Source organism: Ursus maritimus, unplaced genomic scaffold, assembly GCF_017311325.1.
Source record: "Ursus maritimus isolate PB19 unplaced genomic scaffold, ASM1731132v1 scaffold_18, whole genome shotgun sequence".
Classification (NCBI taxonomy): Eukaryota; Metazoa; Chordata; class Mammalia; order Carnivora; family Ursidae; genus Ursus; species Ursus maritimus.
The window spans coordinates 37,271,147-37,295,568 of NW_024424230.1; the positions used below are offsets into that span (position 1 = coordinate 37,271,147).

General features: G+C 37.5%; 1 protein-coding gene across 4 annotated transcripts in view; it reads left to right on the top strand.

Annotated features, from left to right (window-relative positions):
* NOL4 (nucleolar protein 4) overlaps positions 1-24,422 on the top strand; it is a 388,144-nt gene that overhangs the window by 168,036 nt on the left and 195,686 nt on the right. For all 4 annotated transcript variants that reach the window (XM_040632608.1, XM_008691056.2, XM_008691064.2 and 1 more), the window contains one exon: positions 19,146-19,429. In XM_040632608.1, coding sequence (XP_040488542.1) covers positions 19,146-19,429 — 284 coding nt within the window. The remainder of the gene's footprint in view (positions 1-19,145; positions 19,430-24,422) is intronic.

A 24,422-nucleotide genomic window follows, 5' to 3' on the forward strand; every position in this document is an offset into this window, starting at 1 on the left:
AACTATAATTTATTGCTGAACTGTTAATGTTCCAATGGCTGGATTGTTTTGACATGTTACAAATATTTAATGAGTTTTCATCAGGTCAGGCTGTTCAAGGAGCGGTTAGTGGACCTCACAACGGTTACTGGTCCATGACAGGTTAAGCGCATGATTTGAAACAGCAATGTTATGTCTGTAGAATTTAATAATAAATAATTGGGCTTGTATTTTGTATGTTCTGTTTCAAGCTTTGTTTATTTGTTTTTACAAACTATCCGTGACAAAGTGGAAATTAAAAGATTGATTCTTCATCACAGATACTTTGAGAAGCACTGTCCTTGGGAGCCGGAGCTCTGCTGGATTAAACGAAGAGCAAAAATTGACCTAATCCCTGTTCTCTCCGAGCTTGAGGTCCTGGGAGAGACACAGATATTAATCAAGTAACCATATCTAAGTGATTATGTTATTCAAGGTGAAATAAGTGCTTCTCCTCAACTGCTTTCTTCCTCTGTCCTGTTTTCCCCTCCCCCTACCCTCCTTCCCCTCTCCTGTCTTCCCCTCTTCACCCATTCCCCCTTGTCCCCCTCTCTCTTCCCCTGCTATGACTCACTTCCTTACTGTTCCCCTTAATCTTTCATTTGTTTTCACCTACCCTGACTTCTCTGAGAAATTTTATCAAGCTACACAACAGAATAAATAATTACCTTGATTTTAACCATGGTCAACAAACAGAGCTCTTCAAATATTCCAGTTTGGGGGGAGTATAAATATTTTCTTTGATTACTAGAGAGTATGTCCCTACATCCCTTTGTGTTCCTTCCTCTCTCCTTTTCTTCCTTCCTTTCATTCATTTCAATTTGTTTAGATTATTTAGATTTATTTAGAATTTGTTAAGCCCCTCGTTTGTGGCAAGCCTTGTGCTTTGCACCTCGCTATATTCCTGCCTCCCATTCCCTGTTCCTATCCCTGAAATGAAAAATAAGCACAAGTAATTAGAACTGGAATTCAGGAATCTGTGACTATTTAACCGGAGCACCTGCAAAGTTAGGGTGCATTCTTGCATGTACCCTTTAAGAAAGAGAGATAATATGAAGACAAAGCATGTACAAGTTGAAATTTAAAGCTTTTATTATTGAGAATATAAAGGGGCGCCTGGGTGGCTCAGTTGGTTAAACCTCAGACTCTTGGTTTCTGCTCAGGTCGTAATCTCGTGGGTCCTGAGATCATTGAGCCCTGAGTTAGGCTCCCTGCTTGGTGGGGGAATTGGCTTGAAGATTCTCTCCCTCTGCCCCTCCCCCCCATGAGTGTGCGCACACTCTCGCACTCTCTCTGGCACTCTCTCTCTAAAATAAATAAATAAATAAATAAATAAATAAATAAATAAATCTTTTTAAAAAAGAATATAAATACAATTGGAATGATTCCTTTCCAAATGCCAGAAAATGTGGGCAAAACTAGAATCTCACTTAAGCCATTGCTTTCCTTTGCCTTTAAGACAGGATTCTTATTATAAAAAGGAGAATATAGTTCTTTTTCTGAGGCATGGGATCGCTCAGTCATAGTACATTTTGCACTCTTAATAACAGTTGTAAATAATAGCTGAGGTGATTTGTGTGTGAATAAATGTGAAATTTTGTTCTGGTTTCATCCATTAACTTATTTTCAGTTGTTTTGTCACTGTATTTACTACTGCAAATTGGTTAGTATACCTTGGTGGTTATAGGAAAAAGGCACATTTTGGGTAAAAATATATTTGAATAGAGTAAGATAAAAATTTCCATGTCTTGGTTCAGTATAGTCTAGAAAATAATGTTCAGTCCATATCTGCGAATCATCTAAGCATTTTGTCAGAAAAGTAGAGGATAGTATCTTATAAAAAGTACTCATATGACTCCAGAGACAATACATACCATGGGTTTTTTTTTTTCATGACTGGTGTTTGCAGCATTACTGAAAGAATTGGATGACGTGAGGTCATCTCCTAGGGACGTATGTGGGTGAGGGCAAAGGACAGCGGCTCTGGAGTCAGCTGCCCTGATTGTGAATCGGGCCTTGGCTCCTGTGGTACCTTAATGGAAGGCATTCGATCAAGATCCCAGAATGTGCCTCTGTGATTTTAGATTAGCTGGGTCTGCTTTGAGGATTCGATATAATGAAATAAGTGCCCAGCGTATAATATTAAGTTGTTTTTAATGGCAAACAGTCAGCACTAATTAAGCAATATACTTTTCCCATCAGTTTTGCATTATTACTTCAAATAATGAGGGCAGAAGGGAGGTGTTGGTGTTTGTAAGAATGATGTCACAATGAGGGAGACAGCGATTTAAGGAACCCAAGAGTAGGACGTGTAGAACAGCCAGGCCATGAATTTGCTTTGGCCTCATTGAATTATATACAGGGTTATCATACAATTTATTGTCCCAACCAAACATATTTGGAGTCGGAAGGGGCACAGTTAGTAATTATGCTGTCACCAAGACTGTGTGAAGCCAACCTACCACACTTATAGTCCCTCTGTTGTGTACGTTTTCTCTGTATCCATCTCTCCCCCCGACTCTGGCTTTCTCTGATCAGTTTGGCTTGCTCATGGCCCCTGTAACCCCTTCCATCCAGTCCTCCCTCATGGTTCTTACTTTAGCTGCGATTACTAACCAAGGTAGGAGTTTGGGCTTCTGAGATTTGTATTATGCTAAATAATAAAATAGCTGAGGTGATTTGTATGTGATTATGTTATTCAAAGTGAAATAAGTGCTTTTCCTCAGTCACTTTTCTCCTCTCTTCTGTTCTCCCCTTCTCTCCCCACCCCCGCCTATCATACAATTATCTGGAAGTCATGTTAAAATGCAAATTCTGATTCAGTAGGTCTGCAATAAGGCCTGGGATTTGATCGTTTTAACAAGTTCACAGGTGATTTTGATGTTACTCATCATTAGCCCGCATGTTGAAGAGAAAGGTGTTAGTTTAAATTCCAAGAGATAGAATCTTTTTGAGCTAATTTGCCTTTCTGGTTTGACCACAGTGATTGTGGCTTTGACTTCTTATGGTTTGATGGTCCTTTGGTCAGGTGCCTACCTTGGTAGTTTGGGCCTGGGGAGGTCATATGGCTACCAAGGCAGTAGGCAGGTTAATTTGTTCTAGAAGGGAGTGCAGAGAGGAGATCCATACACTAAAATGATATGTTCAATGTAAATTAGCTGTCCTGTTTCTTTTCATGGAGAGCCACTGAGGAAGGAGCTTGAAAAGGTGCCATTGGCACTGGATGGCCCTCTAAACCAGGCCAGTCAAATGTCAGTGAAAGTTTCCTCTCTGCTAAAGCCGAGAAACAATAGCTTTCAAACCAGAATCTACTGTGCGTTATTCAAAGAAAGATTTTATGGATGGCCATGGTTGTGTAACATTAGGAAAGCAGAGAGAGACATAGGGGGTAGGAAGTTATATTTTAAATGGCTCTTGGCTAACTAGGAATAATCCCACTCTGAGAGCTCTTATCTTGGTATTATTCAGAGTTTAAATTGATACAGTCAGTATAGAAACTTAGAGAAATTAGTTTTTTAATGGTCAATCAAGACAGATTTTATAATTTTGATTTGAGGGCAATTCAATGATTTGTTATGACAGAAAGAGTATTAATGAAAATGAGCATATGTATCACTAATATAAAAATGTTCATTACCTGGGAATCCTTTTTTCTTTTTTTTAAAGATATTTATTTATTTATTTATTTATTTTATTTTATTTTATTTAGAAAGAGAATGAGAGTGTGAGTTGGTGTGGGGGACAGAGGGGTAGGGAGAGGGAGGGGGAAAAGAATCTCAAGCAGATTCCCTGCTGAGCACGGAACCTGCTGTGGGGGTCCATCTCACGTCCCTGAGAATATGACCTGAGCCAAAATCGAGAGTCAGACATTCAACCAACTGAGCTACCGAGGCGCCCTTCATTACCTGGGAATCCTTTCAATTTTTAAGTTGTTTTTTATTTTTATTTTTTTTTTAACTCGTGCTGACCTTACCTCTTGCCAATATTTTTACAAAAAGAATAAAACATCAGCAAAAACCAAAATGTTTTCTCTTCTTCCATTGACTTTTTAAGAAGCATTATATTTCTACTTGTGACTTGCTAAATACACTACTTTATTCAAAGGAGTATTAAAGCTAGGTCCATGCTCTCCATGAATATTTGGAAAAATATGACAAACGTGTGAAAAGTTAGTGTATAATGGAAAAAATCTTGAACTCTGAAAACCAAGACTTTAAAAAATAAGATCAGTGTAAGTAGTGTTCCTCGGTTGTTAGTAGAGATGGGTCTGTGAAAGCCTGTGCTCCAGAAGGAAGATTTGGGGCAAGATGGCTGCCCTGATGTTGCCCAGGCCGCTCAATTAGAGTCTACCTAACTCCTCAGCCATCCGTAATTTGAAAGTTTGCTTGGTTTCAAACTAGATGATGACTTTGAGAACTCCCATGGTTCTCTTGAACCATTATCCTCCTTTCCCCCCAAATCAGTGTGAGGACTAACTATTGGTCATTTAATTTGGGATTAACAAAATTAAATTTTCTAAAAAGATTTTATTTCTTTATTTCAGAGAAAGAGAGTACACAAATGCGGGGGGGGGGGAGACTGGCCGTGGGAGAGGGAGAAGCAGACTCCCTGCTAAGCAGGGAGCCTGATGTGGGGCTCGATCCCAGGACCCTGAGATGATGACCTGAGCTGAAGGCAGATGCTTAACCGACTGAGCCACCCAGGTGCCCCAACAAAATTAATTATTTAAATTGACTCAAGTATACCAAATTTGAGAAATGTAAAACATGGAAACAACTCTTCTATATTTACTATTTGCAATTAATACAACAAAAGCAAGTACTATTTCTGTTATTGAAAATGTTTCACTGTTTTATCCCTGGGCAGTAACAAATATCTGAATGCTATGTGGACTCATGATGGGTAGTCTAGGATTCTGCTTTTTTTTTTTTTTTAAAGGATTCTGCTATTATTAAGACTTTTCATTATAAAAGTCCTGGTTTATAGTTTACTCTCTACATGGCAAGCACAGTGCTTCCTATTTTTTACAGCGTACTTTATTTTAGATTTGGGCAAGTAGTTCTTTCTTCCCTTTGTATTTACTTACAGTCCTTTCAACCTGGCATCTAGAAGTGTATACACACCTTGTGCACTTACTAAACAGTCATACGTAGAGATGAAGCCATCCACAGTCATTCAGATTTCACATCCTCTTCCATGAAGGTAGCTGTTGGTCCTTGAGTACCTCTCACCTAGGCTCTGGTGATATCGGTGATGGGAGAGAAAGATGTGGGGATGTAAGTGGTGTTAGAGCTTTATCCTCTTGGGATGGCCATAGGACCCCTGCTTCTTTGTGCTTTGAATAGATTTTAACTGTGGCCTCTGGGTAAACCCTTTATTGATTTTTTTTATATTGAGGTATAATTGATACATAACATTGTGCTAATTTCAGGTGTACAACATAGTGATTTGATATACGTGTATATCGTAAAGTGGTCACTATCATAAGTCTAGTTAACATCCATTACCACATGTGGTTACAAATGATTTTTTCATGTGATGAGATGAACTCACTTTTCAAGTAGAAAAGTAGCATATGTGTTATTATTCTCTTTTAAGAGTAGGGTTAGTTTTCTGTATCCTCCAAATACTGATGTTAATGTTGGTTTTCTTTTATCTCATATTTCATAAATTATGTTATCTTTTCTCCTCCTATTTATTTAAAGCTTTAACAAGTTTCCTAAAATGATATCATTTGATGTCATTCAGCCCTGGATGTCAAGTACAGTTGTCTTTAGTTATAAATATCATGTAATTGGTCAGCCTGTACTTATAATCAGGGCGATATTGAAAGTTCATCTGCTTTTATGAAAACATCATAGCTGCTCAATTTATGCTAATTGCAGGAAGGATAGGCAGAAGGCCTTTGTTACAGTGAGTGGAAGGTGATAGTAGGCTATTGGTTGGGATTCCTGATTTTATGAAGTACTACAAAATGGGCAACCTCAGATGACACCTTTCAACTTAGTGTCTCTTAAGAGCTTCCTAAATCCAAAGTTAACTTGTTTTTCCCCTCACATACATATTATTTGTCTTTTTCAGGCTCTTCTCTTCATAATACCTAGACAGATGTTTCCTGTGGAGGTGCAGCCATACAATTTAGACAGAAATTTGGCCCAGAATTAAGGAGCCAGTTTTTAATCCTATATTTGTCACTATCAATGTGACTTGAGCAAGTTCTTCATTTTGTCCTTATCAAGCTGTTTAAATTAGAAAAACTGATAGTGTTATTTTATTCTTAGATCTGTCTTAAATCTTATACAAAATGATTTGCATAATTAAAATGTGTAATGATTCAAATTGACGATATTCAGATGAATCTAGAATAATACAGTCTTTGTTAGAAAGATACTAGTACTTTGACAAGTGTCTAAGTAATAATGCTTTATAAATTGCCACCAACACTCGTACTGGCTTAGAATCCTTTAAGATGACCAATAAGTTCATTTATACCACTGTTACTGACGATGAGGGATTCTAACACCAGAGGTAGAAATAGTAAAGAAAGTTTGGTGGAGAGCTCCTGGATATCAAACAATGAATTGACATTAACAAGAGGGACAAAATCACAAAGCATTGGCTATAATAACATCAAAGATAGAAAACAGAGTCTTGAAGCCAGAATAAGGTGAATTGTAACAGTTGCAATGCAATGTAGAAAATGGAGGCCATTCCATGTTATTCATTAGAAAAACTCAGTACCAGGAACTATTTACCATGGTGTTAGAAGAGCTGAAAGGCTAGACAGAAGATAATCAAGCAATATAGGAGTTAATAACAGAAGGAAGCCACTGCTACAGCCGGAGGTGGAAAAGTTGGTTGGTTGGAGGAGTTGGTGTTACTAGAACCCAAGAACCCATGAGTCAGAGCTGCCCACTGGGTTGTGTGAGATTCATGGAAGGTACTTCCTGGCAGGGGCTGGGATATGCGGAAGAATCATCCTGAGCTGGAGCCCCGAATCAGAGGGGGTTTCTGTGTAAAGTGAGGGTAGGGATACCCACCCATTTTCTCTTTCTCCCATCCTCAGTCTTTGCCAGTGTCTCCCATTATTTGAACTAAACCATAAGATAATAGGCAAAGAAATCTGGGAGATGGTTTGCAAAGAAATGGAGAATAGATCAAACCAGCAAATGACCAAAGTGTAAGATGGAATGTGCATGGAAGCCTTTCATAATCCTATTTTAGGATTTGTTTGTTTTTTAGGTCTGGGAAGTTTTTAGTGGCTCAGGTTTCTTGCCATCTCAGAATGTTGGGGATGAGATCTTCAGCTTCCTTGTTGAGTAGTCCTGGCTCACCCAGTGCAGTAGAGAGAAGAAAGAGGGTTTAGGAGAAAATATCATGGAGCATGCACTCTAATCATTAGCCTCGAAATTACTCTAAAAACATGGGCATTAAATAGGTCTAGTACGACTGCAAGATTTCTCCCTCTATGCACACCCCCAAAATACAATACACTTCTTCACCTGCTTGCTAATGGCTGAAAATACCAAGAGTAAAAGCCTTTCATTCAGCAATTTGAGAGAAGATGTTTAAATTACAAGTGCCTAGCTGAAGTAACATTTTTTTCTGTGGGGGAATTTCAGTCAAAGGTCAATCAATCAATCTGTCAATCTCTTCCTTAGTAAAATCACGTAGATCTGAGCCACTGTGCACACAAATAACTGGAAGATTGGCCATTAAGATGGGAAAGAGAGTGTGAGGGACCCAGAGGACAAACTTTGAAGGTTTTGACAATTTTTCCTAGAGTGGTACCATTTACCCACTCTATGAGCAAAACCAACAGTGATTTCAGCACACATGAGCACAGAGGTGATATGCAGCTTTATGGGCTGAGTGAAGATTCTTGATTTTGCAAACATACACTTGACCTCGGGAAAGATCTTCTTTCTCAAGAGTTTGCTAATCAAGGTAATCAAGGTAATATTCTTGCCTGAAATAATGCCTTTAGTTCTTTAGTTACGTGTTTACATTCGTTTTATGGGAAAAAATCCTATTCTTTTATGAGTCTTTTAAAAGTGGGGCTACCCTGGCAGTAAGTGCTCTTGTTTATTAGTTTTGGTTAAGAGAGAATATTTGGCTTGCTGGCATCTTTTTCTGAAAATTTCCTAAAGATTTATGAAATGGGATAAAAATATCCTCAGATTCAGGCTTCCTAAACTCAGACTTGATGGCTGTCAGTTGTGTTTAGTTCTCTTGGTATCGAGAGTTGCTTCCCACAGTCACATATTCAACCAGTTAGCTATTGGATATCATCTACATTAATTTCTCACATGTGGCCCCAAAACTCTTCTTTGAGAACTACTTCTAGATTACCTGCCCCTTAAGATGAATTAAACCAAGATTTCCGGGGTTTGTTGGGGTAGAAGTTTTTAGTGTTCAAGTGGATCTGCATTTTTAAGAGTTTCTCTAGAGAATTCTGAAGCAATTAAAGTTTGAGAACCACTGATTTACACTTATGATATGAAATATACTTGAATAATTTTGAGTGGTGTTACTTATCCCAAGACACCATAGAAAATCCTTTATGTTTGTTGCTGTATTCATTTCATATTGCTGTGTTACAAATTACCACCCACTTAACAGCTCAAAACAATAACCATAGCTCACAGTTCAATAGGTCAGAAATCTGGACAGCCTCTTATGACCGTAGAACTGAGGTCCCTGTTTCCTTACTGGCTGTTGGCAGAAGTCTCTGTCAGCTCCTTTCAACTGCCTGCATTCCTCCTTATGGGACCTCCTCCGTCATCAAACCGTCAATGGCACACTGAAAAAAACTTTATGCTTTGAGTATCTCTGACTTCTGCCACTAACCAGAGAAAGCGCTATGCTATTAAATGATCATGTGATTAGATGAGGCCCACCCAGCTAAACTCCCTATTTAAAATCCACTGTACCACATGACGTTCCATAATCACAGGAGTGGTGTCTCAGCACGTTTACAGGTTTGGGGAATCAGGGTATAGAATCTCGAGGGGAAGGGTACTTTTTAGATTCTTCCTACCACAGCATCCACTGTAGTAATGATTTCAATAAGTAGTTCAAGAACATATAAAAGGATGTAAAAAGACTCACAGTCTATTTTTTAAGCAGACATTAAATAGATATGTGATTATCACTTCTTGTGATTATCCAGTTCAACAAATAATTATTGAATATTTACTGTGTTGCAATCATAAGTTGATAAAGGAGTAAGGACTGGAACTTTCCCTTCAATAGCTTACATTTCATAATTAAATACCTCTAGACGTAGAGAAACTTCTTTGATATTTTGATAATTTTGTCAAAAAGATTTCCCATATATTGTATAAAAATACTGATTCTGTGTAACTTCTAATCTTTGATCTTCTGATAGGTAATAAAACACATTAACATCTTTAACTTTGATTCAACTGTATTTCTCCTCTGACAATGTTCTTTTGGGGCGTAGGGTCCTCTAGTTCTTTGACTATATTTTATTGTGATTTCAAGTCCCTTCAACGTGTAAGTTATATTTTTAGTAAGATATAAGCAAGTCACTTAAACATTTCTGTTCCTCAGTTTTTTCAAAAGCAAAACAGATATGCATTAGTTAAGGTTGCTTTTTTCAAGTTAAAAAATTATCTTTGGCTGAATTAAGTGAAAACAATACAAAGAATGGGAATCTGATGGAGAGGTACTGGAGTTTCTGACAAAATTCACAGAAGAGTTGGTCACCCACTAATCTGAAAAAGTTAGGAACTAAAAACAGCCCCAGTTTTAGAAAAGTCATGGTACCTCCAGTGGTAGTAATTTTTGTACTATTTTTCTAGAGGTAAAGATAAAAAGACCTAGTTTCAATGACTCCCCTTTTCTGTCTCACAGCTCCAAATTTTTTTCACTCTCTAACATGATATGCCATCTGGAAAATGCTCTAGGAAGGGATCATATGCACTAGGTTTCCAACCCAATGGGTGCTTAGTAGCTACCAGCATTTGGCTGCTAAAACACACACACACACACACACACACACACACACACACACCCCACACTATGGCATATAACATATCACGTAACTTTCATATTGCCAAAGATAATCCTACTGAATACTTATCACCTATTTGACATAAACCTCAACCAACCTCATTCCTCCCCAAGTGGAAAGAAATCTAAGTCCTGTCCAGCTATTGCATTCAGAGATGGTATTGAGGAGCCCCAGTTTCTGAGGCCAGATCACCAAGTGATGTTCATTTCTTCTTTAGTTCTATAACAATTGAAATTATGTGATTAATGGACTAATTAGTATATTTATCTACTACCACTACATCATATATACAACAGCGGAAATAAAACCTAATGAAATGAGAAAAGTGTTTTACTCTTCAGACACCTGACAGCAAACAAAGAAATCCAGATAAATATTGTACTCCTTTCTGCATCTGCTTCCAAAGCTATAATAGTATGACTAACCAGTTCCACTACTCATTCCACATTTTCTTCCCTTTAGCTAGCAGTTAAACTACTTAGAGTATTTTCCAGATGGCATGTCATGTTAGGGAATGAGATTTTATCTCTGCCTGTAAGGATTGCCTTGACAATATTTTCCTTTTGGCGGAGCGAAATGAGAAATGCTTCAGGTGCTCTTATGGGCCTATGACCCAATCCATTCTGTTTTTTGGACATCTTTCATTCCCTTGGTATGCAGGATCAGTGATTGTGGCGAACACACAGCTCTTCTTTTTATCTCTTCCCATAGTGGCCTGCATGGTGTGAAATGGACAGTTGTCTATTTTTGTGGGAGTGTCCTTCTTACAGGCCAATGGAACCTATAGCTGCAGAGAATTATGAGAAGTGTCACTGCCATCTCAGAAAAGCCTTGTTTTCGAGGCTGATATTGTGGCTAAGAGGGAGGCAGCCCCAAGAACCAGTAGCTGGATTAAAGCATATATCACATCCTAAAAAGCAGCCCCTCACGCTCAGATTGTATCTTTCAGTGCATCATAGCTGAGTTTTTAATAGTTTATTCCATTATTTTAGAGGGTCCATTGTTTGTCAATGATGGAGTAGAGAATAAGAGTAATAGCTCCATGGGAAATCCTCTATTTCATTTATTTTAGTATGATGTGGTTTCCTTGATTAAAATTAATGTGTGGGAGAAAAGGGTAGTATATAAAACATTCCGAGGGTTCAGATGTGCTGGTGGTGGAGGAAGAACGGGTGAGTAAAATTCAGGACCAAGTCAAAAATAAGTTTCCATTCTGCTGAGGACAAGTAACTGTCCTCTCTAATTAGAGGCAACTAAAACAATTGTTCTGCCCTGGCCTATGATGAAAGATCTATCAATATCATCCTTCCTTCAACTTCTATTAAAAAGTCCCCCAAACTTTCCCTTTTCAAGTCTCTACACCATTTGGCTCCTGCCAAAGAAATACCATAAAAAAAATAACCTCTGACTATCTTTGTTCTAAAGAGAATATACAACCAGACCTAGTGCTCATGGTTCATTAAATGGATTTCATTGTCCATTTGGGCCTGTCCAAGAAAGCAACTGTACCACCGCCGAGTTTCACAGAATCGTGGACACCTGGCTGACATTTTTCATTCTCAATTTTTCACAAAGAATTTCATTTAAGACAATAGACAGAGATTAAAGGAGGAACTCTTATATGGTAGGCTGTGCTCATATGCCACTGGGGCATGAATAAACTCCTTTTTATATATTATACTTCCACTCAACGAAGGAGGGCTCCTGAGCGTGTATGAATATGACAGTCAGGGAACGGTGGTGCTCAATTCATGATGGCCAGCTGGAAAAAGAGTCAGGAGCTGTTATCAAAAAGCAAAGTTACCCCAGGGAGAATACAGGGCCCTGTACTAAATCTTGTTTTTTACTGACAGAATTTTTCTGGTTCGAGATTAGCCCAGGCTCCATGCCCAATCCCGAACTGCTACAGATGCCTAGAGTATCATCTGATCTATTTTGTCCTCACAAAGGTCAAGTGGAAAAGCCCTTTTCATTGCAATCAAAACCAGATGAAACCTACTTGGTGATGTGCCTTCTTCTTAGTGATAAAGAGGTCAAGTTTTAAGAAATTATCCTTCACTTTGGAGAGGAAAAACTGAATCCCTCTGTACTTTCTTACCCTCAATATTGGTTTTATCATTTTGAAATCAATGCCCTTTAAGTTTTTATATATACTTAGATATACACACACACACACATATATATTTATATTAGTAAGCTCCTTAGTGTGAATGTTTGACTTCAAAATGTAGCATCATTCTTTTGTATGTGTTTAAGATGGCATTACGAAATAGTATATAGTGTGGATTATAGTTTGTAAATGCAAACAAAAACAGAAGATTACTTTTGTTGATTACTTATCTTTTAAAGATTTTTGTGGTGTTACGGACTTCGAAGTGCAAGACTTTTGTAATCAGCAATTAAAGTTTTTGCATATAAGAAAACAAAAGATAGAACAGTGCTGTTTACTTAATAACAATATTATAGAAGATGAGTAAAATAGGGGCGCCTGGGTGGCTCAGTTGTCAAGCATCTGCCTTCAGCTCAGGGCCTGATCCCAGGGTCCTGGGATCGAGCCCTGCATCAGGCTCCTCCACTGGGAGCCTGCTTCTTCCTCTCCCACTCCCCCTGCTTGTGTTCCCTCTCTCGCTGGCTGTCTCTATCTTTGTCAAATTAAAAAAAAAGATGAGTAAAATAGAAATCAAAGAATGGAAAAGTCATCAGAAGGATTTGAAGAAAGGAAATAAGAAAAACGAGGAAGAAATTTCTAGGTGGCAACTGCAAATGGACAAAGGCAGGAATATGTCAGGGTCTTGGACTGGGGGAGGAATGGGGCTGCCCAGCAAAGGATGGATGGATGGACGGATGGATCGATCTTTGTTTCAAGTTTTTATTTAAATTCTAGTTAGTTAACATATAGTGTAATATTGGTTTCAGGAGCAGAATTTAGTGATTTGTCAGTTACATATAACACCCAGTGCTCATCATAAGTGCCTTCCTTCATATCCATGATCCCTTTTGCCCATCCACCACCCACTTCCCCTCCAGCAACCCTCAGTTTGTTCTCTGTAGTTAATAATCTCTTATGGTTTGCCTCCCCCTCTCTTTTTTTTTCTTCCTTCCCCTATGTCATCTGTTTTACTTCTTAAATTCCACGTAGAACCATATAGTATTTGTCCTTCCTGACTAACTTATTTTGCTTAGCATAATACACTCTAGCTCCATCCATGTTGTTGCAAATGGCAAGATTTCATTCTTTAGGATGGCTGAGTAATATGTGTGTGTGTGTGTGTGTGTATGTACACACACACACACATATATATACATATATCACTTCTTCTTGATGCATTCATTAGTTGATGGACATTTGGGCTCTTTCCATAATTTGGCTATTATCGATAATGCTGCTATAAACATCAGGTATATGTGCCCCTTTGAATCAGTATTTTTGTATCATTTGGATAAATGCCTATTAGTGCAATTGGCTGGATCATAGAATAGTTCTATTGTTAACTTTTTGAGGAATCTCCATACTGTTTGCCAGAGTGGCTGTACTAGTTTGCATTCTCACCAACAGTGTAAGAACGTTCCCCTTTCTCTGCATCCTCGCCAACACCTGTTGTTTCCTGTGCTGTTAATTTAATAATTCTGACGGGTGTGAGATGGTATCTCATAGTTTTGATTTGTATTTCCCTGACAATGAGTAACATTGAGTGTCTTTTCATGTGTCTGTTAGCCATTTGTAAATCTTGTTTGAAAAAATGTATCTTCATGTCTTCTGCCCATTTCTTAACTGGATTATTTGTTTTTTGGGTGTTGAATTTGGCAAGTTCTTTATAGATTTTGGATACTAACCCTTTACCAGATATGTCATTTACAAATATCTTCTCCCACTCTGTAGGTTGCCTTTTAGTTTTATTGATTGTTTCCTTCACTGTGCAGAAGCTTTTTATCTTGACGAAGTCCCAGTAGTTCATTTTTGCTTTTGTTTCCGGAGACATGTCTAGTAAGAAGTTGCTATGGATGATGTCAAAGAGGTTGCTGCCTGTGTTCTCACAAAGGATTTATTTAGACTGGATTGCCTGCTTCATGTTGCAGAGTAGAGGGAGCTATGGTCTAAGATGTAGAGTATGGACATATAATCTCACTCATATGTGGAATTTAAGAAGCAAAACATTTGAACATAGAGGGATAAAAGAGAGAGGCACGCCATAAAACAGACTCTTAACTATAGAGAACAAACTGAGGGGTGCTGGAGGGCAGGTGGGTGGGGGAGGGGATGGATTAAATGGGTGATGGGTATTAAGGAGGGCACTTATGATGATCACTGGGTATTGTATGTAAGTGATGAATCACTCAGTCCTACACCTGAACCCAATATTACACTGTATGTTAACTAACTGGAATTTAAATAAAAAATTGAAAGGAAAGAAAAAGATGTAGGGTATAGTCTAGCAATGGATATACTTCCATTATTTTATAGGGACCCTAGGCTGGGAGAAGACTTAGAGCAGAGGTCAGGAGTGACAAAGTGATGAAGGGGACTGGCCCCTAAACTCCATTTTGCAAATAGATTTTGAAGGATTTTTAAAATTTTTTTTCTACTTTTTTTGGGTATTAAGGTACCAATCTTTTGATACAGGGTTATTTACATCAGTATTTTGGATTTAAAAGTTAGCTTTATGGTGAGATATTAAAGGGCAGTTTTCTAAGGAGGCACCAAAGGACTAGAGGTGGAGGACTGCGGTACATTTTGGGGAAAACCATTAAAAGCTTTTTGGACCCTATAAGCACCTGACCTGGATTTTTGGACTAAATTTCCAAGTAGTAATCTTAAAATGAGGAATATATATATATATATATATATATATTTTCCTATTCATTTTGCCCAGGGCATTTGGCCTAAAGGCCATAATGAAGAACTACTGAAAGTAACTGAATAAGAATGTAGGTCAGGTGCTTTGGGAGATTTCAAATATGTATACATCACATTATATTTATATATAGAGAGATAGACGTGCATCCGCATATATGTATATTTGTATACTTAAATACATACACGTCGTACTTGCTGTTATAGGTTAATTCTCTTTATATAGAGAGAGCTAACCATTGAATTTCGTGACGACGTTAGACATAATTTAAACAAATAGTATTTCTAGGGTCTGTACTAATTGGTGGAGGGAATGGGAAGTAGGGAAGGAGAAAGAAGAAAATGAATAGCTGGCCACTATGGTTAGTGTTACTGCACCTTTACAGGCAAGAGCCGCAGCTGAGCTCAATTGGATGGCCCTGGGCACACCCCCAAATCCGTCCCAGCGAAACCAACCTCAGAGCAAAGTGACCCAAACATCTAACGGCACTCCTGATGTCACTGGATGCCACGCTACCTGTCATCACATTCCACATTCTCTTCTGTTGCTAGGTACCCTGGGCACTCTTAATTTCCAAAGCTCCAGGTGCCGTTTTTTCCTTGGTACTCAAACACAGAGTTTTTAGTTCCAATGCTATGGTACCCAGGCTGAAACTTGAGAGAAGCACCAGCGTTCTGGCCCTGTGAACCTAAAGGCCATACCTACAGATCTCAGCACTGGGTATCCACACGCCAGCAGCCACTTAGGATGGAGCAAATTATCTTGGGTAAGGAAGGAGATTTCCCCTTTAAAGCAATAAACTGGTATGAGTTGGTTATGATAAATAGGAGTCTGAGATGTGTGGTTTCAAATTCTGAAAAAGTATCTTGAAGGAAGAGAAAATAAAAATCGTTAACATGGTTACAAGAAACCAGACAAGAAAAAACGGTTAATTTAGCTTCAGTTTAATGTCTGCTCACTCTTTACATTGAATTTTTCTAATATAGACATCAAAAACTTTGTTTTAAATTTTTATTTATGAAACAGGGGCGTGTGACATTACTGGTTCTTTTACCATTTAAATGATAAAATGTGTGAATATATATTTTATACAAATAAGTAAATCATTCATTTGTTCTTCATAAAACATGCTGATTTACTCACAAATGAAATATGGAAGGCTGTGGAATTTAGTTACCTTGGTAACATCTGGAGTGAACTACTCTGTCTAAAAATATTTTCTCCTTTATTGTTTATACTGTATACCAAAATTATAAATACATGACTTTTATTAAAGATTCTCCTGATAATAATGTTTATGTTATTTAAAATGTGAATAAAAATGGTACACTAGTTACTAAATATGTATGATGATTTCGGACGAAAGACACAGATGTACCATTTTTAATTTTTAACTATAATAGGTATCGGATTTGTTTTATGGTAGTATAGATTTGGTTTTATTTTATTTTACTTTTTAAAAAGATTATTTACTTATTTATTTGAGAGAGAGAGAGATCGAGCAAGAGGGCACAAACAGGGGGAGGAGCAGAGGGAGAGGGAGAAGCAGGCTCCCTGTCAGGGAGCCTGACAGAGACGTGGGGCTTCATCCTAGGACCTTGAGATCATGACCTGAGCCAAAGGTCTGAACCACCCAGGCACTCCTAGACTAGGTTTTGAAACGTAATATACCTTTAGGGTTATTCATTCTTTTAACATATTGATAAAATTTTCTTACATAAAATGTTTAGCATTTTTTAAAGGATTCTAGTACACAAATGTTAAATCACACTTTTCTTCATAAATATAATAATTGAACTGAATGCATCCATTATGCTTTTCTTCGGACTTTTGTGGAGAGAAATAACTTAAATAATCAGAAATGACCTCGCATACTTTAGCACTGGATTTGACTTCACATAAAGGACATGCACGATTTTCTGAATTACTTATATAAATTATTCCTCTAATTCTTTATTTCAAAAACGGTATATATTTCATGATTAAAAGAATGTTTTTGATTTCTCAATAGCTGTGGAAAGTGCTATGTCATATTATTTATGACTGGGTTTCCTTAAATTCTCTTATGTTTGTTTTCTTTCCACATGGAGTCTTTCGTTGAATGGGGATGTAAAAGAAGTAATTTATTAGTAGAATCTTGCCATTTGAATACGTTTTAACCTTTTCACAAGATAGTTTTAAAATATTAAGTTTTTAAAATTTCAATTTTTAAAATATCATTTTACTGAAAATTAAGCTTAATGCCCTTTGCTTTCGTTTTCCATTGGAGCTGGAGATCTGGGTTTCCTCCTGAACTCCTGTCTGTCCAACTCTCAGTCGTACCTGTTCTTTTCTTATGATATTCTAGTCCCCTCTAGTTCTACACTACTGCTACTTTGGTGTGCGCTTTCAACAATGCTGATTCAGATGGCTTCTGGAGCTCTTAATGGTTTCCCATTTTGTCACCTTCATCCCAGTCTCCTCATCAGAGTCAGAGTAATCTCTTTAAAAGATTCTTTTTTTCATATCGTCTCTGACAATAAAATTACTCCTATTTGCTCCCAAGGTCCAAGCCAAGCTCTTGGTTATACAAAGCACATCCTCTTGCCTCCCTATCTAGGTTTCCCTTTCTGACTCTCTTGTTTGCGCTCAGCACTCCAGCCTTATTTCTCATCGGCCCTGCACTTTCCTTCCTTGAAGGTGTTGCACCTGCTGATCTCTAGGTGGGGAATGCTCTTCCCCAACTTCTTCACCTGGTTAAGTCTTACTCATCTTTTAGAATTCTTTAGGAAAACTTCTATGATGTCCTTACCCCTTGTTTTGGATCAAAGACTTTTTCTTCTGCATTTTAGTCGTAGCTTTTTTACTATCTCTTTTAATTATTTGTGAACTCATTGAAGGCAGAGTCTCTGTTGGGCAAATTATTTAACCCCCTTTTGGCCAAGTGTAGGTATTCAATAAATGTTGACTAAATGAAGGAACAGGGGAGTTATACCACTCCTTCAGAATTTAAATATTATTTTTATGAATTTAATTGATTAGAAGGCATTAAATATTTCATTGCATCCTGCAAAAATAAGCAAACTTGAGAATGTTCAGAAAATATTACTCGTGGGCATTCATATTTATGTGGCTTCATCAATAACCCTTAACTAAAGGAAACAATCTAATACCTTCATCCTTCATAATCCTTTAAAATTAATATAAAGATGAAATTAAGAGAAATAGAATTTTATTGTTTCATGTAAATTTTGTTTCTTACTCTAATTGTTATTGATGTGTATTTCTAAACAAGCTTATCATTTATTTTAAAGCCAGAAAATTTTGACTAATTTTGTTTCTTCCCTTTCTTCCCTGTTTTGCTTTTTATTTTTTATTTTTTTATTGCTACAGTTATTTTATTTTTGTTATTAGAAAATTATATTATTGGAAATAATAAAGAGTATTTAAAAATCTAGTGTCATTCCAATTAAGAAGAAATTAATATTAACATTTTAGGCCACATTTTTTCACTCTTCACCCTCTACATGGTTGTGTGTTTTCTTTTTAGAAAATCAGAATCATTTGACCATTTTCATAGCTAGCTTTTTCCATTTAACACATCACACTTGCCATTAATATTAATGTAAAGATATTCCACATTTCCCATATTCTGATCACTCCAACATATATTAAGGCAATTTTTAATTTTTTGGTCATTTCTGTCACCTCTGAATGTTTGCTATAAAATAAACAACACTGGCATAAAGGCCTTTTTCCCTGCACAGAAATGCACCCAATGAAGCCCTAGTAGTGTAATGACTGGAGCAAAGGTTATGAGCACTTTTAATGTTGTAGATGCATATTAAACACTCATAAAGCTTGAACCAACATACACCTCACTAGCAGGATAGACAATGCATTTATCAGAGAATTTTCACCAGATCTGGATATTCTCACTAGAAAAACAAAAACTATCTGCAAAATAATTAACAAGTTTTCTCTTTGTTTCAATTTGCTTTTTTTGAGATTGCATTTGATATTGAACTGTTTCTCCTCTTTTATCTTCCTCTTATTTTACTCCACTTCTTGTGCCTAAGTGTGCCTACTAGGTTACAAATCACAGTGGCTGCTTCACAAGTTTATTTGTAAGGATAAATTACACAAGATATGTAAAATTACCGCAAAGCCAAGCACATCGTAGGAGCTCAGTAAATGTTAGCTGAAGGGGAAACGGAATGGCACATTAATTAAAATCAAAATATTCTTTCCAACAGATGATTCTGCTGCAGAGAGCTTTAACGGCAATGAGACTCTGGGGCACAGTTCAATTGCTTCCGGGGGAACACACAGCAGGGAGATGGGCGACTCCAATGGTGACGGCAAAACTGGGCTGGAGCAGGAGGAGCAGCCCTTGAACCTGAGTGACAGCCCCCTCTCAGCACAGCTGACTTCGGAATACAGGATAGATGACCACAGCAGTAATGGAAAAAACAAATATAAGAATCTTCTAATTTCTGACCTCAAGATGGAACGAGAGGCGAGAGAAAATGGAAGCAAGGTAAGGTCATGTTACAATTCTCAGCGCTTCTAAGTTCATCAAGGTCATAAAGAAATACGTATTTATACGAGAGATGAAGATTAGTTTTGCTAAAAATATTTAAACAAATCCCAATAATACATTGCCAAGAAATTTACGATCATAGATATCCTGTGTCCATATAAGCACTAATTTTCAGGAATAACAGCGAGCAAAATGAATAGTGTTTCAGACAAAGCTGTTGGTATGTGGGGTTTCTTAAAATTTAAATTCAATGAGCCAACATACATAGTTTCCGATGTAGAGTTCAATCATTCATCAGTTGCATGTAACACCCAGGGCTCATGACATCACATGCCCTCCTTAATGCCCATCACGTTGCTGTGTTTTTATACATGAAATCGCTTGATGTAATGTTTCTCCTTGATATAATCTCCTTATGGATCTGTCTTTGGGTGTCTGTTGAGCTCAGATGTGAAAGTTGAGCTCTCAGAACATAATTATGGACTCTAAAAAGATCACTATCTAATTTCTACTAGCCTGGATAGGTGTACGCAGTAATAAAGTTTCAGTTAGACTCTCAAGTTTGCTTTAGAGACCCAGGGACTTTGGTCGGTAATGTACTCCCCATGCCTGGGAGAAATTCAGTGTTCTAGATGAAACAGGCAGATTAAATAACTACTGAAACAAGTCATTTATCGCAAACTGTATTCTACAAAAGACAGAAACTTGTTTCAAACACATCTAAATTTCTGGATTCTTTATATTAGAATAAATTATAATCCTCCCCCTTCCCAATTTATTTATTTGTTTATTTTTATTTTTTGATCCTTCTATTTTGATCTCTATTTTCACACTCGTTTTCAGAAATACTGCCAATTCTTTTTTGTTTGTTTTTATTTAAATTCTAGTTAGCATACAGTGGAGTATAGTTCCAGGTGTACAATGTAGTGATTCAATACTTCCATGCAACACCTGGTGCTCATCACAAGTGCCCTCTGTAATCCCCACCACCTATTTAATCCATCCCCCACCCACCTCCCTTCTGGTAACCATCAGTTTGTCCCAATTGATTTATTTAAAAAAAATTAACTTCACATTTCTATCAGTTTGAAGTAATGCATGCTGGTGATTTTTGTTCTGTAATTTTTGAATGTATACTTTTGAACACAGGAAGATTTTTAAGGAATATACATTTTGACTCCCTCCCCACCCCTCCCCCGCTTCTATATTAGAATTGAAGAACTGATCTTTTGACACAGATCTTAAAGCCAAATGTCTTAATTTGAATTAATTTCTGAATTTGCTGAGGCACTGTACTTCCTAGATTGGCTCTATTTAAATCCTCTTGCTTGCCTGAGGGTATGTTGTTTTATCCTCTTTTAAGCAAGTCACTGACATCATCAGACACTTAAGCACTCCTGCCTGAGGGCGACTGCTACAACTTTTGCTGGGGTAAATGCGCGAATATTCTCTCCAGTGGTTTAAAGCCAAATCACACAAGCACAGATGATTTTGTATTCACTAACATGATCTGAATCAAGGCTGCATTTTACAGAACAAAATAACCTTTAAGAGCTTTGGCCATCTACATTGTCCGTCTGGTCTTTATAAATGTCCCTTTTATGCTATGTATCTGTTGACTGTTTTTCTAAAATTATTCAGTGGTTTGCTCTTCTATACCCCATTATTCATTGTTAATGATAGGAACTAGGCGCTTTTGAAACACATTGTTGCACATTTTAAACAGAGTGAAGTTACTTTTCTACTTATTAAGATGAAGTTGTAAAAAGCACAGATTGTTTGGGCTATATGTGAGGAGTAAGATGAGAAATGGGCCTGGGAAGGAGACATCCCAGAGCAACCACACATTTCATGGCCTGGTGAAGGAAGAACAGCTCCCAGGCTGACTGAGGAGTAGCCAGAGATACAGAAGAAAGATCAGAAGGGTATCGTGTATGGAAACTAAGTGTAGTCTACCTTTCAAGAAAGTGGTCAGCTCTGATGGACAATGCTGATATATCATGTAACACAAAGATAGAAAATAGTTGAGTCTGTGAGAAAGTTTTAGAACACTTTGGGAGCAGAATACAGAGTGATTCTTTATTCTTTCCTTCAAAGATAACAGAATAAAAGAATATATTAAATACCCGCCATACTTGCACTAATGAAGTAACAGAGACAACTCAGAGAGGAGTCTTTATTCATATGACCTTTGATAAATCGTTTCGGTAAAAAGGGGTACATATACATAGAAAAGTTTCTTAGTAAAAGTATAGGCAAATATCCATTCCTGTGTTAAAACATTGGGAGTTCAGAATAAGAAAATATTATTTCTCTTGAAGTAATAAAGAGGGCTTTCTAGAGGAAGTGAGACTCGAACTTTGAAGAAAATATTACCATTTTTTCAGAAGGGGTCTCCTGTTGGACATCGTGAAGGGCCTGGAATACACAGTGTAGATGAGTTGTTGTCATAGGTTAGGGAACCATTGTCTATTTGGAGCTAGGTAGGACTTCATAACATGGTGTTTGAAGAAGAACCCAATATCATTAAAGCAAGATAGACCATTTGCTACCAATTAATTGATTCACTGAATATTTACTGAGGGACTCCTACATGCAAGGCACTGTTGTAGGAAGCAAAAACATGGAAATGATCAAACTAGGGGCCCAGCCCCTCTAAAGCTTAAAGTCTAGCGGAAAGAAAGGCAAACCCATGATTATAATCTGATTCCATAAGTAATAGGATGAGCAAATGGCAAGGTGAAATGAGAAAAGAAAGGTGGGGGCACCCACAGGACTATAATGATTCTTTTTTTTTTTTTTTTTAAGATTTTATTTATTTATTTGACAGAGAGACAGCCAGCGAGAGAGGGAACACAAGCAGGGGGAGTGGGAGAGGAAGAAGCAGGCTCCCAGTGGAGGAACCTGTTGCGGGGCTCGATCCCAGGACCCTGGGATCAGGCCCTGAGCCGAAGGCAGATGCTTGACGACTGAGCCACCCAGGTGCCCCAGGACTATAATGATTCTTAAGGAAGACTTTATAGAGAGATCAATGCCAGGAGGAATGTGAAGTGTAAGTAGAAGTTATTCAGCTGGAGAGGATTATTTATGGTAGAGCACGTGTGGAGGCATAGAGCCATGAGAGAGCATGCTTGGCATGGAGATTTGCAAGGAGCTTAGCGTGGCCATAGCAGAGAATATGTGAGGAGAACTGGAGTGTAGAGAGGTTCCATCAACAATGGCTTCATGGGCCAGTTCAAGGACTTTGGATTGTATCTCATAGTCAAGTTTAGCATGATAAGGTTGTGGTCAGCTTGGAATTTTAGAAAGTTTATCCTGGCTACATCAGAGCAGATAAATAGGATAGAGACTAGGAAATATAAAAAAGACAGAAAACTGGTTAGATAACTATTGTAGCATTCTAGGAAGAAAATAATGCAGGAATAAAAAAATGAACCTATTACTTTTCTTCTTTTGATATTGTATTTGTGGGATATATAGGTCCATAGATTTTATAATGCCAAACTCCTGGGAATGTTTTTCACATATACTACAGTATGAATAGCCTCTTTTATACATCCCAGGATGTATAAAAGGATATAAATTTTATGAATATAAGAACGATGTCTATCTTGCTTACTGAGGTATGTCTAACACCTGGCTTAATATCTGCTACATAGTAGGTTCTCAAATATTTTGAAGAAATAAAGTTTTATCAAATGTGGGAAGTGAAGCAGAGAACATTCTTGAATGACTCCAACTTTTCTGGCTTGATTTACTAGGTGGATGGTGACTCCATTTTCCAAGATTCAGAATGAGCAACATTTGAAGAAGTGTTTTTTTATACATAAGGTTTACCATGCCTACGCAGTATTTATGTTAATAGGCATCAGGGATATATGTTATAGCTCAGAAGAAATGTCCAGTTTGGAGAAAGAAACATGTGAAAGGTTTAGAATTGCAACTTAAAGCTGTTGGGGTTGACAAGATCACCTCAGAAGAGTGTAGACGGAGGAGACAAGAGAGTCAAAATACATCATCCTAGAGAAGAATATCAGAATGTCTTGCCATCAAGAACAAGTGGCACAAAAGGAAGGAGAAAATGAAGGCAACCAGATAAGGAGATGTTTTAGAAGCCAAGGTGTGGGGCATTTCAAAACTGATATGTAGTTCAATGGAGTAATCCTTAGGTGACATAGGTCTAAACCCAGACGATGGTTAGGAGAGTTAGTGCTGAGAGCTGGAGTGAGAACACACGCCAAAAGAAGGAGCAGAATTAGTGGGGAAGTGGACTGGAGACAGTTACAGAAACTGCATAGGGAAGCTGAATCATTTTAATTGTGAAGGAGACTGTCTGGAATTTTATTTTAGGGATTCTTCTTGCAGTGTGAATTTGTATGCAGAGAGCTCTGGGGTTCCTGGCTTTGAATCAGTTCTTGCTCGACCTGAGGCTATTAGGTGAACTTCATACTAAAGGTTTAGCACTCATCTGTTCAGTTAGCACTACCTTTTGAGTCCTTAGAAGTGTTCCAAGACTTCTGTACAAATTTGTAAAGTGACACTACCAGTTTCTTCTTCCGGTATTGTTCAGGCTAGCCTCTGTCATAACTTGGAGGAATATAAAAGCTTAATTATAGAGTATCGTTGAAACACTTAGATTTCTATGAGTTTCATATGGACCTATTTCACATTTTTATTGTGAATAATCTCAAACAAAAATGATTATAAAGCATTTAAATCTGAACAGTGAATGGAAATGCTTAAAAAGAATAGCTGAACTGGACTATGCCATTTACCAATTGCTTATTATTATGCAAATTCACTCACTAACCCAGTGAATCATATTAACCAATATAAAGAATAAGTATATTGCATTGGAAGAGCTTAGGTGATATTTATTTTCTGCTTGAAGATGGACACATTTTTAGAGGACAACTAGAAACATTAGAAATCAGAAGAAAGTGAAACTGTTGATTAAAAGCTTAGAAAATGAGACTCCTGAGGAAGTGTT